Source organism: Hemitrygon akajei, chromosome 25 (assembly GCF_048418815.1).
Source record: "Hemitrygon akajei chromosome 25, sHemAka1.3, whole genome shotgun sequence".
Taxonomy (NCBI): domain Eukaryota; kingdom Metazoa; phylum Chordata; class Chondrichthyes; order Myliobatiformes; family Dasyatidae; genus Hemitrygon; species Hemitrygon akajei.
Window position 1 is genome coordinate 42,975,683 of NC_133148.1, and position 13,310 is coordinate 42,988,992.

Here is a 13,310-nt window from a genome sequence, read left to right on the forward strand (position 1 = left end):
GCAAGCAGGAGGTTGAGTGGATCTACAATCAGAGGTCATAGTTTAAAAGAGAGAAGTTTAAGGGGAACATGAGTAGTAACTTATTCACTCAGAGGTTCATGAGTATGTGGAATGTGCTGCCAGCACAGATGGTCCATGCGAGCTTGATAGAGAAGTTTGGTTAGGTACATTGATAGTAGGGATGCCAAGGGCTATGGTCCTGGTGCAGGTCAATGAAAGTAGGCAACTTAAATGGTTTTCAGCATGGACTGGATGGGCCAAAGGGCCTGTTTGTGCTGTACTTCTGACTCATCTCCTGTTCTTAAAACTGGTCATCAGTAATCTTGTAGTGGACTTGCCTCTCTCCATTTCTGATTCTAACTTCTGGTGTGAAAGTAGTGCTTTACTGCAGGGACTTTATATCACTAGCAAGGTCCACCAGCATTGTCATACAGCACTTCCATTCCATTCCAACCATTAACTACCCATTTCTACTAGTCCTACACTCCCCCCGTTTTTATTCTCCCTACACTTCCTTTAACTCAATTCTACCAGATACCAACTTACCAGGGGCAATTCAATGGCCAAATAACTTTCTAACTTGTACATATTAGGGACATGGGAGGAATACAGAGCTACCCGGAGGATCTCCACACGGTCACAAGGAGAATATGCAAACTCCACACAGACAGGATCAGAGGCAGTGGCTTTAGTAACTTTGCAGCTGTGTGGAATCCTCCTGATCCATTGGCAGGATAAACAGATGTATATATCAAATCAAATCAAGTTTAATTATCATTCACCATAATCATGGATGCAACAGAATGAGACAACGTTCCTCTGGGGTCAAAATGCAAACCATTCAAAATAGCAAGCAAAGAAGCATATTCACTCTAAAAAAATATATGTATATAGTCCAAGCCCCTGAGCGACAATGTCTGGCAATCAGTTGTACAGTCTCCTGGCAGAGTACAGACACACATAATCTACTAGCCTGTCACTCCACGCTTGAACATGGGAGGGCAGCACCAGGAGAAGCCAGGACCAGCTGAGCACAGACACCATGCTGTAACACTTCTGCATCTTCTCACCTGGTCTGCAGCACCAGGTAAGTAGAGGCTGAGGCCTAGTGCTCACTACAACTGAGGTTACACAGCTCCCATGTTGTCTGTCCCTCCACCAGACAAGGGTGACAGGCCTCCAGCAACATACATTATCACTATCCAACAGAGCCTTGAGATCGCAAGTGAACTGTCTGAGACAAATCTCTCACAGTTATACTGCACCAACTTCGATGGATCTGTTGCAGGTAGCAACACGGCCTGCAGCCAGGTCAGCTCCTCTGACATCCCGGCAGGCTCCAATATCCTGACCAACCTTTCCTCCTTTCCTAGACAAACATCCACATCTGTGAGCCCCTAACTAGAGTCAACTGTGATAGTGAGATCATGTCATTCTTGCGCTTCACACCAGATTCCTAAACCAATGATGCTGTGATCCCAAATACAGTATTGATCACCAGGAGCACGAAGGAGAAACATAACATTGCCACCATCTTGTAAGGTGAGAATTCCCAAACTGGAGAAGGAGCTTTCCATAGACTGAGAATTGAGTCTCTTCACTGGGATGAACAGAAGCCATGTGTAAATGGGGGAGGATAAATATATCACATGCCAAATTACCCATCTGCTCGAGCAGTCAAGCAGCAGCTGTTGAAGAGTTTGAGGGTACTGTGTTGGCTTCACCAGAAACTTCAGAACACATAGACCCAGGAAACTGCTTAAGGAAGAAAAGTGAAGCTAAACCTCTGGGACTCTCACATAAGTCCTCAGCAGATTTGATTTTCCAGTTCTCTATGTACCCCAATTTATACTTTTTTACTACTTGCTATGTGTACTATGTTTGGTTATAATTTGGTATATTAACCTGTTCCTGTGTGCATGAGGGGCATCCTAGCCAAAGAATGTTAATTGCTTTTTGAAACAAGTCATTTCCTTGACAACTTGCACATCTTCGTCAGTCTGTCTCAGACAATGAAGCAGCTGAAACTCCGAAGAACTCTGGTGAAAGTCTCGCTGTACCGGCACTTCACAAATACGTTAATATTTGCTGTTTTTGGTGAGTCCAGCATTGTTGAGTGGGTGGCAGTGGGGAATAAAAACAATGTTTATTGTTGTGCAAGCACGAGGAAATCTGCAGATGCTGGAAATTCAAGCAACACACACAAAATGCTGGTGGCACGTAGCAGGCAGGACCCATGATCTTCTCCCTTCTCTAGCTTTGTATTCCTTTTGCCAATCAACTTTCCAGCTCTAAGCTTCATCCCTCCCCCTCCTGTCATTTTGGATTTCCCCCTCCCCCTCCCACTTTCAAATCTCTTACTGTCTCTTCTTTCAGTTAGTCCTGATGACGGGTCTCGGCCCAAAACGTCGACTGTACTTCCTATAGATGCTGCCTGACCTGCTGCGTTCCACCAGCATTTTGTGTGTGTTTATTGATGTGCATTAAGTTTCAGCAATGCCTTATTTGTGTTTGCAGTTCCAACCAGCATTCTTTCTCTTGCTGGCATCAGTCCCATGGTCGGTGTTAATTTCGGATCATGCTGAAAATGCTGTTTGTTATTTTAATTGGACAGGTAGAATTTGTAGTTAAGGTGTAATAAGGATTCTGAAGTGATGGTATCTGGCAGAGTGACTTTATTGCTCTCTTCTAGCTTAAAATTTGGAAGAGAAAACAAGCCAGGGGTTACCCTCCTGATCAGAATCCAGTAGCTCCAACTGGAATCATTGAACATCGGCAATCTCTGCAGTGGAAGTCAAACCACATTGAATCATTCAAAACAGTGTGTTAAATGAGAGCTTTAAAATCCATAGAATAGCAGAGCCTTCGATCAACTCCTTCCAGTCTAATGGTGCTACTGACTTCTTGCAATGGTTTCTTCAGACTTTACGTAAGGAACTTTCCTCTAATTGGGAAAAGTGACCATTCTTTTCCCCACAGATTTAGAAATATTGACCAATGCTACTTTAGTAGGTACAGCATATAATATCAGCTATTCAGGTTTTTACTGGCTAAACATATTAATGAAGGTAGAGCCATAGATGCAGTGTGTATGGATTTTAGCAAGACATTTGATAAGGTACCCCATACAAGGTTTATTGAGAAAGTAAGTAGGCATGGGATCCAAGGGGACATTGCTTTGTGGATCCGGAATGGGCTTGCCCACAGAAGGCAAAGAATGATTGTAGACAGGTGATATTCTGCATGGAGGCCAGTGACCTGTGGTGTGACTCAGGGATCTGTTTTGGGACCCCTACTCTTTGTGATTTTTATAAATGACCTGGATGAGGAAGTGGAGGGATGGGTTAGTAAATTTGCTGATGGCACAAAGGTTGGGGATGTTTAGGACATTGATAGGATGTAATACTGGGCTGAGAAGTGGCAGATGGAGTTCAACCCAGGTAAGTGTGAGGTGGTTCATTTTGGTAGGTCAAATATGATGCAGGTTGGCTCTGTAGTTAAGAAAGCATATAGTGCATTGGCTTCATCAACCGTGGGATTGAGTTTAAGAGCTGAGAGGTAATGTTGCAGCTATATAGGATCCTGATCAGACCTCACTTGGAGCACTGTGCTCAATTCTGGTCACCTCACTACAGGAAGGACATGCAAACCATAGAAAGGTTGCAGAGGAGATTTACAAGGATGTTGCCTGGATTGGGGAGCATGCCTTATGAGAACAGGTTGAGTGAACTCAGCCTTTTCTCCTTGGAGAGACGGAGGATGAGAGGTGACCTGATAGAGATGTACAAGATAATGAGAGGGATTGATCTTGTGGATAGTCAAAGGCTTTTTCCCAGGGCTGAAATGGCGAGCACGAGAGGGCATAATTTTAAGGTGCTTGAAGTAGGTACAGAGGAGATGTCAGGGTAAGTTTTTTTACGCAGAGAGTGGTGAGTGTGTAGAATGGGCTGCCGGTGGCGGTGGTAGAGGCGGAAACAATAGGGTCTTTTAAGAGACACCTGGATAGGTACATGGAGCTTAGATAAATAGAGGGCTATGGGTAAGCCTAGGTAGTTCTAAGGTAAGGACATGTTCAGCACAGCTTTGTGGGCCAAAGGGCCTGTATTGTGGTGTAGGTTTTCTATGTTTCTAATGGCTTTGTTTAATGAAGATACTAGACCTTTATTCATTTGCCACTTTATTAAGTAACGTACACTTATGCAAATATAAGCTAATCACAGGGCAGCAACTCAATGCATAAAAGCATGCAGACATAGTCAAGAGGTTCAGGGTTGTTTAGACTGAACATCAGAATGGGGAAGAAATGTGATCAATCAGTTAAATTGTCGGTGCCAGGTGGGGTGGTTTGAGTATTGGGATTTTCACTCACAGCAGTCTCTAGAGCTTACAGAGAATGGTCTGAAAAACCAAAAAAAATCTAGTGAGCGGCAGTTCCATAGGTAAAAATGCCTTGTTAATGAGAGAAGTCAGAAGAGAATGGCCAGACTGGATCAAGCAGTGACAGGAAGGCGACAGTAATTCAAACAACCACACGTTGCAACAAGGGTGTGCAGAAGAGCATCTCTGAATGCACAACACATAGAATCTTGAAGTATTGGGCTACAGTAGCAAAAGCCCACACCAGCTTTCTCTCCTGTGCCAAGTAAAGTGGCCAAAGAGTGCATCAGATCTAATGAATTGGGTATTCTATTGTGCAATTTGTTCTTTTTTTTCTCATATTGAAAAAAGAAATACTGAATGACAAATATAGCAGAGGGACATTTGAAGAGACACTTCAAGCATCAGTAATCCCTCCAAGTTGGGAACAGAGGAGTAGTTACATTCCTAGCAATGAACACACCCTCATACTGTGATGCCTCATGTTCTTGCATTAATGTGCCCTTTGTGGCCAGGTTCACAGATCCATTATAGTTTTATATAGGTTAGTCACAGACATGTCACCCAGTCCCTTAGTTCTTGGATCTGCAGTGACAATAAATGATGATTCTGATCTAACCGGTTATTTACTTATTGAGATACAGTGCTGAACAGACCCTTCCAGCCTTTTGAGCTGCTCTACTAGCAACCACAGATTTATCCCCAATCTAATAAAACAACTTACAATGACCAATTAACCTATTAACCAATATAGCTTTGGACTGTGGGAAGAAACCAGAGCACCCAGAAGAAACCTATGCATTTCACGGGGAGGATGTATAGATGATATCGGAATTGAATTCCGAACTCCAATACCCTGAGCTGTAATAGCATTGTGCTAAAGGGTACACTTCTGTGGATTATCCTTGGATTGGCCAGAGGTTAAAATGTACTTCTGACTCCTTTGTGAGTGTTAACATCCTTATTGTTAACTGCCTCTGAGAGAAAGACTAGGCTTCAGCCCTTGCAAGGTCCTAGTGTCCTGAAGAGGGAAGATGAGTTATTAGAAGGTAGGTTGTGAGTAGCCCCTATGACCATTTGATACGTGATCAAGGTAATACTTTGAAAGATGAAGTTCAGAACTGTGGTAGGTGAAGGGACAGAGCATCTGGTTTTAATATTAACTTTCACCCCAAGGTTGATCTAGTGTTTTCAGTGTTAGTTTGTGATGTCTTACTTATTGCAGAATGAACTTTCTTGACCAAAGTGTTTGTGTTTCTTCCTCAGCTTCAGTGATTTTTGTCATCTGGGTGACAATGACATTCAGACTTGCAACCTGTCAGTCGGTGAGTGAAAATTGCAAGCACCTGATACTCTGTTTCTCCAATGCTTCCAATCATTTGGCAGAGGAAGGAACACCAAATCACTATTGCAAAGTTAACTTTTCTGTAGTGACATACCCAAACAACAGCAGGAATTCAAGCTGTTGCACCCAACTTCATAAAAGAATTTGTTTCTGAATGGCTTGTATAAGCCATGACTCGTTATGTAATACTTCTGTTTTTCAGTCATACTCTCCCTGGCCCCACCATCCCTCTCCTTACACATAGCTGAACCTAATTCTCTGGAGAATTTCAAGCTTGAGAGAGCTTACTTATATGCTGGTCCCCTTTAGTTGGTAAAGATGTGGAATAGAGAAAATAGAACAGTACATTACAGGAGTGGTTACTTCAGCCCACCATGATGCCAATCGAATGCCATCAGCCTGCACAGGGTTAATATCTTTCTATTCCCTGTCTGTTCATGTGACTCTTCTTAAACATTGCATCATCTGCTTCTAAAGGTTAAAAAAATTGGTGGTATTTGTCACACATAAAATAAAAACACAATTAAATACATTGTTTGCATCAAATCAAATCATACTGTCACCAAGCTCTGGCACCAGTATAACATGCCCACAACTCACTAACCCTAACTCTCAGTCTTCAGAATGTGGGTGGAAAGCTGAGCACATGGTGGAAACATGCAGTCACAGGAGATGGTAGAAACTCCTTACAGGCAGCAATGGGAATTGAACTACAATCGTTGATCTCTAAGCAGCGCGCTAACTGCTAACCTGCTCTGCCACCTCCTGGCAGTGCATTCCAGAAACATACTGTTCTCTGTTTGGGGGGGATGGAAGAGAAGTATCTTGTATCACAAATTTTCTTTCAGCTTACACTCCTCTCAACTTAAAGCTTAAGACATTTCCATCCTGGGTAGAAAGACCAACCTACCTATCCTACTGTTTTCTGTGGGAAAAGAGGGAAAGAGAAGAATCTTGCCTCAAATCTTCTTTAAGCTGACCCTCTACTATTTGACATTTCCACCCTGGAGAGAAAGACTGACCTTCCTATCCTATTGCTCTCGTAATATTACAAACCTCTTATCAGCGCTTCCCTTAGCCTCCAGCGCTACAGAGAAAACAACCCAGGCTTTTTTAACTTCTCCTTGTAGCTAATACTTTTTAGTTCAGACATCCAGGTGACTATCACCTGCACAGCCTCCAAAGCCTTTGTATGTCACCTGTTCACCTGTGGTTTGGTAACCAAAAATGCACACAATGCTCCAGATGTAGCCGAACCAGACTTTCGTACAGTTGCAAATATACGTAATTGATTTACTTGTTATTTATTATTATTTTTTCTCTGCTAGATTATGTATTGCATTGAACTGCTGCTGCTATGTTAACAAATTTCACGTCACATGCCGATGATAATAAACCTGATTCTGATTCTGAATCATGTAGGAACCTTAGTTCAAAACTATTTTAATATATAGCTCCTTGAGAAACACCATATGTCACAGACCTCCATCAGAAATGCCCCTCCACCACTACACTCTATCTTCTATGACTAAATCAGTTGTTTCTGGTTACTGTGGATCTCTGTGACATAAATCTTCTGGACCAGCCTACCATGTCAAATGCCTTACTGAAGTCCATGCTATTAGCATCCACTGTCTTAACATCTTCACTTGCTTTATGTAAAAAAAACTCAATCATATTCGTGAGATAGATCCTCCTGTGCACATCCATGTCAACTTTCCCTTATTCCGTGTTTTTCCAAATACAAGTAAATCATGTTTTCTGAGGTTTATGGGTTCAAGCTCAAGTTTGGAACAGAGTACATAAAAAGGGCATTAACACAACACTTTACACATCCTTTCCAAAGCACTACAACCAGCCGTGTGTTTCTGAAGCGTAGTCACCAGCAGGGTCACATGAAGCCGTGGGAACAGGTGGTGGATGGTCATATGACGAGCTGGTGCTTATCAGAAGTCCTGGTTATGTGACCACTGACGCTAGGCAGATAATCTTGGAAAAGTATTGATAATGGCTGGAGTCACCTGTCTTATAATGACACTGCCCAGAAGAAGGCAGTGGCAAACCACTTGTGTGGAAAACATTGCCAAGAACAATTATGATCATAGAATATGATCTTCCACATCATATGACAGAACACATAATGATGATGAGTCACTGAGGTCATCAATCCACACAGCACATTTCCACAAACAGTATTGAAATAATATTGGCAAGACAACACTGATATCTCTTCCATTCAGATTTAGCATGATATTTCACATAAACCAAGAGATGGAGTAAGATAGTAGTTGTAATGAATCATTTGAAGGACAGCATCTTCAGTAGTGATATACTCCTTCCATGTATCAGCCTGAGTTTTTCTGCTCAAGTCTCACATCCCATGTGGGAAGTGCTAGCTTCCAACGTGAACAGTGTGAAACAGAGGGCATCGTGCTTTGAGGTGGCATTCCTTGGAACAAGGTAGCTCCACAGGCTGTTTCTTCATTTAGATCTTGGGTTACCTGAAACTATATTCCTCAATGCCTTGCCTCAGAAATCTTCCATCTCAGTTTAAATGTTTATAGTTGATCAACAAACCTCTCACCATCTGCTATTCTTACCATTACTACCCAATAACCATCAGGTTGCTGAACCAGTGTGGCTATCTTCACTCACCTCAAATCTCTCTATCTGCTATTCCCACCATTACTACCCTATGACCATCAGACTCCTGAACCAGTGTGGATAACTTCACTGTCCTCAACACTAAACTGATTCCATAGCTTATATAAACTCGTATTCTTGGTATTATTTATTTATTTTTCATTATTTATACGATGTGTCCTTGCACATTAGTTGTTTGTCAACCTTTGTTTATGTATAGTTTTTCATAAATTCTATTTTATTTATTTTCCTGTAAATGCCCAGAGAATGAATCTCAAAATGGAGACATATACTTTACTTTATTGTCACCCAACAATTGATACTAGAGCGTACAATCATCACAGTGATAGGTGTTTCTGCGCTTCGCGCTCCCTTAAGTGCAAATCGAAATATACATACTTTGATAATAAATTTACTTTGAACTTACAATCTGCTTGTCTCTCTGCCCACTTCGGGATGCCTTTATGTGAAGAAATGCTTCCTGATATTATCTCTGCCTGATGTTAGAAAAAGCAAAGCCATTGGAACAATAGGTGTTCTTTCATTGTGACTGTCGTTCCTCCTAAGCAGTACTATCAAAGATAGAAGCTAGCTGGTTATTCATCTCTGTGATACCTATGCTGCTTATTGTGTGCAGAGTAGTTCTCTTACATTTGCTAAGTGCTTCTAAAGTTTTAAGGCTTTCCACTATATAAATGCCTGTCTTTTTTTGCCCAAGGATTGGCGGGAACGGTGGATAGAGGATGCATTTTGGCATTTTCTTTTCTCGGTTTTGCTGCTTGTAATAATGTTCTTGTGGAGACCATCTGCAAATAACCAGAGGTAAGTTTTGTGTTGTTTAGCAAATTTTAGTATTGACATTGGCATATTGAGTACCAATGTCAGAGAGTTCATTTTATTGTCACATACAAAAGTACATGGCATTAGAGACACAACATTCACAAGGAAAACATAATTTTTTCCAAAATTGTACAAGAAAGAATGCAATTAGAATTTTAAATTGTAGTGCAGTAGTCATGGTGTTACTATGCGGAGGTAGTGATTAGGGTTGTGTCAGCAGGTAGATGTGACATGGAACTCTGTACCACCTGCCCCAAGATAACATAGACTGGCTGGTGGGGATCTTTGGATCTTGCCTTTTTGAGGCAGCACCTCTTGAAGATAAGCTTGTTAGTGGGGTGGGATGTGCCTGTGATGTGTTCCTCTGACTCTCTGTGGTTTCTTGTCAGTCAGTGAACTAATGGTAGGATGTTGGAGGGGTTGAGGATCTTTTTATTTATTTATTTTAATTAAATGTGCAGTCAGAATCCTGTGTGGCTTCAAGTTCTTTCCTCAAATTTGTTTCCAGTGGTTCACCAGTCCTATACCCAAGTTCTACATGACTCTCCAGAAATACAGATCCTCTGCTCTATATTATTGGAAACTTCTATCACGATTTGAAGTGGTAGCCTGAGGAAGGTACTCAATGAAAATGTTCAGAAGTTGAAAGAGTACAGAGAAACTTTACAAGGATGCTGCTGGGACTGGAGGACCTGAGGTAGAAGGAAAAATTGAATAGGTTAGGACTATATTAGAAACGTAGAAAAACCTACAACACAATACAGGCCTTTCAGCCCACAACGCTATGCCAAAGATGTACTTTAGAAATTACCTCAGGTTACCCATAGCCCTCTATTTTTCTAAGCTCCAGGAGTCTCTTAAAAGACCCTATTGTATCCACCTCTACCACTGTCGCCGCAGCCCATTCCACGCATTCACCACTCTCTGTGTAAAAAAAACTTACCGCTGACATCTCCTCTGTACTTACTTCCAAGCACCTTAAAACTGTGTCCTCTCACGTTAGTCATATCAGCCTTGGGGAAAACGCCTCTGACTATCCACACAATCAATGCATCTAATCATATTATACACCTCTATCAGGTCACCTCTCATCCTCTGTTTGCTCCAAGGAGAAAAGGCTAAATTCACTCAAGCCATTCTCATAAGGCATGCTCCCCAATTCAGGCAACATCCTTGTAAGTCTCCTCTGCACCCTTTCTATAGTTTCCACATCCGTCCTGTAGTGAGGTGACCAGAACTGAGCACAGTACTCCAAATGGGGTCTGACCAGGGTCCTATATAGCTGTAACATTACCCCTCAGCTCTTGAACTCAGTCCCACGGTTGATGAAGGCCAATACATGGTATGCCTTCTTAACCACACAGTCAACCTGCACAGCAGCTTTGAATGTCCTATGGACTCAGACTCCAAAATCCCTCTGATCCTCCACACTACCAAGAGTCTTACCATTAATACTATATTCTGCCATCATATTTGACCTACCAAAATGAACCACCTCACACTTATCAGGGTTGAACTCCTTCTGCTACTTCTCAGCCCAGTTTTGCATCTTATCAATGTCCTGCAGTAATCTCTTGACAGCCCTCCACATTATCCACAACACCCTCAACTTTTGTGTCATCAGCAAATATACTAACCCACCCCTCTACTTTCTCAAATCACAAAGAGAACGGGTCCCAGAACAGACCCCTGAGGCACACCACTGGTCACCAAACTCAAAGGTTCAAAGGTCAAATTTAATGTCAGAGAAATATATACAATATACATCTGAAATGCTTTATCTTTGCAAACATCCACAAAAATAGAGAAGTGCCTCAAAGAATGAATGACAGTTAAACGTGAGAACCCCAAAGTCCCCCCCAGCTCCTCCCTCCCAGGCATAAGCGGCAGCGAGCAATGATTCCCCCCTCCCCCACCAGCAAAAAAAATGCGCATTGGTACCATCACCTAGACCAAACATGTGCTAAACAATAGCAAAAACACGGACCAAAGTTACCCCAAAAGCTTCGCATTTCATCCAAAATTTGACAAGCCACAGGTTCTCTCTCTACCGGGAGAGGGAGGAGTCCCCCATTTTCACAGCAAGCGGGAGAAATAACAACGTCCCACTGGTTTACAATCTTAAAAGTCAGTTTCTTTGCTTTTTTCGAGCTCTGTGTCTGAAGGTCACAAAGACCTCAGGTCTTCGGGCCCACAGCTAAAGATTTTCCAGCCTCCCTGACGACACACGAGTCTCCTACCATGACACCAACCCTCAATCCGCCCGTCTCCAGAACCCTAAGATCTTAGGCTTCCAAACATGATCGAGATTCTCAGACCAAACCCTTTGCGTGTCGAATAATGGCCAGCTATAGAACCCCGAGAAAGGGTCCCATTCCCGCAAAGAACCGAAGACTGCGTGTAACTCCAGGTCAGGGTCTTCAAAAGAACCTTGAAAGGGAAAAATAAAGATATTAAAGGTTGAAATAGAGTTGTTTCCGAAGATGCAAGCTGTCGCAGTTAGACGCCATAATCCCTCCTAAACTCCATGCAGAATATGACCCATCTACAACCACTCGTTGCCTTCTGTGTGCAAGCCAGTTCTGGATCCACAAAGCAAGGTCCCCTTGGAGCCTATGCCTCCTTACTTTCTCAATAAGCCTTGCATGGGGTACCTTATCAAATGCCTTTCTGAATACTTACCTGGCAGGGGAGAGACCGTGATTATGAAGGCGGTTCTCCCAGGATGAGGCTATCCCATTGCACTTCGGGTGTGCTGACGCCAGCGATGTCCCCAAATGCGGGATACTCGACTGCAAAATTTGTGGTAGTGGGGGACTGCGTTCGCAAGATTTAATAAAAATTTAAAAAATGCCTTTCTGAAATCCATAAACACTACATCTACTGCTCTACCTTCATCAATGTGTTTAGTAACATCCTCAAAAAATTTTTTATCAAGCTCGTAAAGCACGACTTGCCTTTGACAAAGCCATGCTGACTATTCCTAATCATATTATGCCTCTCCAAATGTTCGTAAATCCTGCCTCTCAGGATCTTTTCCATCAGCTTACCAACCACTGAAGTAAGACTCACTGGTCAATAACTTCCTGGGATATCTCAATTCACTTTCTTGAATAAGGGAACAACATCTGCAACCCTCCAATCCTTTGGAACCTTTCCCGTCCCCATTGATGATGCAAAGATCATTGCCAGAGGCTCAGCAAACTCCTTCCTCGCTTCTCACAGTAGCCTGGGGTATATCTCATCTGCTCCCAGTGAGTTATCCAATTTGATGCTTTCCAAAAGCTCTCGTGCATCCTGTTGCTTAACATCTATATGCTTTAGCTTTTCAGTCCACTGTATGTCATCCCTACAATCGCCAAGGTCCTTTTCCATAGGGACTACTGAATCAAAGTATTCATTAAGTACCTCCACCACCTCCTCCAGTTCCATTCACACTTTTCCACAGTCACACTTGATTGGTGCTATTCTCTCACGCCTTATCCTCTTGCTCTTCACATACTTGTTGAATACCTTGGGGTTTTCCTTAATCTGGCTGTCCTAATTTCATTCTTAAACTCCTTCCTGCTAACCTTATAATCATCTAGATCTCTATCATTATCTAGTTTTTGAACCTTTTGTAAAAGCTTTTCTTCTTGACTAGATTTTCAACTGCCTTTGTACACCACAGTTCCCATACTCTATCATTCTTTCCCTGTCTCATTGGAACGTACCTATGCAGAATGCCATGCAAATATCCACTGAACATTTGCCACATTTCTGCTGTACATTTTCCTGAGGGCATCTGTTCACAATTTATGTTTCCAAGTTCCTGCCTGATAGCTTCATATTTCTCCTTACTCCAATTGAACGCTATCCTAACTCATCTGTTCCTATCCCTCTTATCCCTATGGTAAAGGAGATAGAATTGTGGTCACTATCTCCAAAATGCTCTCCCACTGAGAGACCTGACACCTGACCAGGTTCATTTCCCAATACCAGATCAAGTACAACTTCTCCTCTTGTAGGCTTATCTACAGAGTGTGTCAGGAAACCTTCCTGAACACACCTAACAAACTCTACCCCATCTAAACCCCTTGCTCTAGGGAGATGCCAATCAATATTG

At 42.4% G+C, this 13,310-nt stretch overlaps 1 protein-coding gene and 1 non-coding gene across 3 annotated transcripts in view; both read left to right on the forward strand.

The window, feature by feature from the left end:
• LOC140716564 (transmembrane protein 87A) overlaps positions 1 to 13,310 on the forward strand; it is a 63,802-nt gene that overhangs the window by 34,928 nt on the left and 15,564 nt on the right. For both annotated transcript variants that reach the window (XM_073029392.1, XM_073029393.1), the window contains exons 14-16: positions 1,989 to 2,097; positions 5,644 to 5,702; positions 9,084 to 9,187. In XM_073029392.1, the coding sequence (XP_072885493.1) occupies positions 1,989 to 2,097; positions 5,644 to 5,702; positions 9,084 to 9,187 (272 nt within the window). The remainder of the gene's footprint in view (positions 1 to 1,988; positions 2,098 to 5,643; positions 5,703 to 9,083; positions 9,188 to 13,310) is intronic.
• Positions 11,880 to 12,041, forward strand: LOC140716647 (U1 spliceosomal RNA). Its single transcript, XR_012096339.1, has one exon. It is a non-coding gene; the product is annotated as a U1 spliceosomal RNA (small nuclear RNA).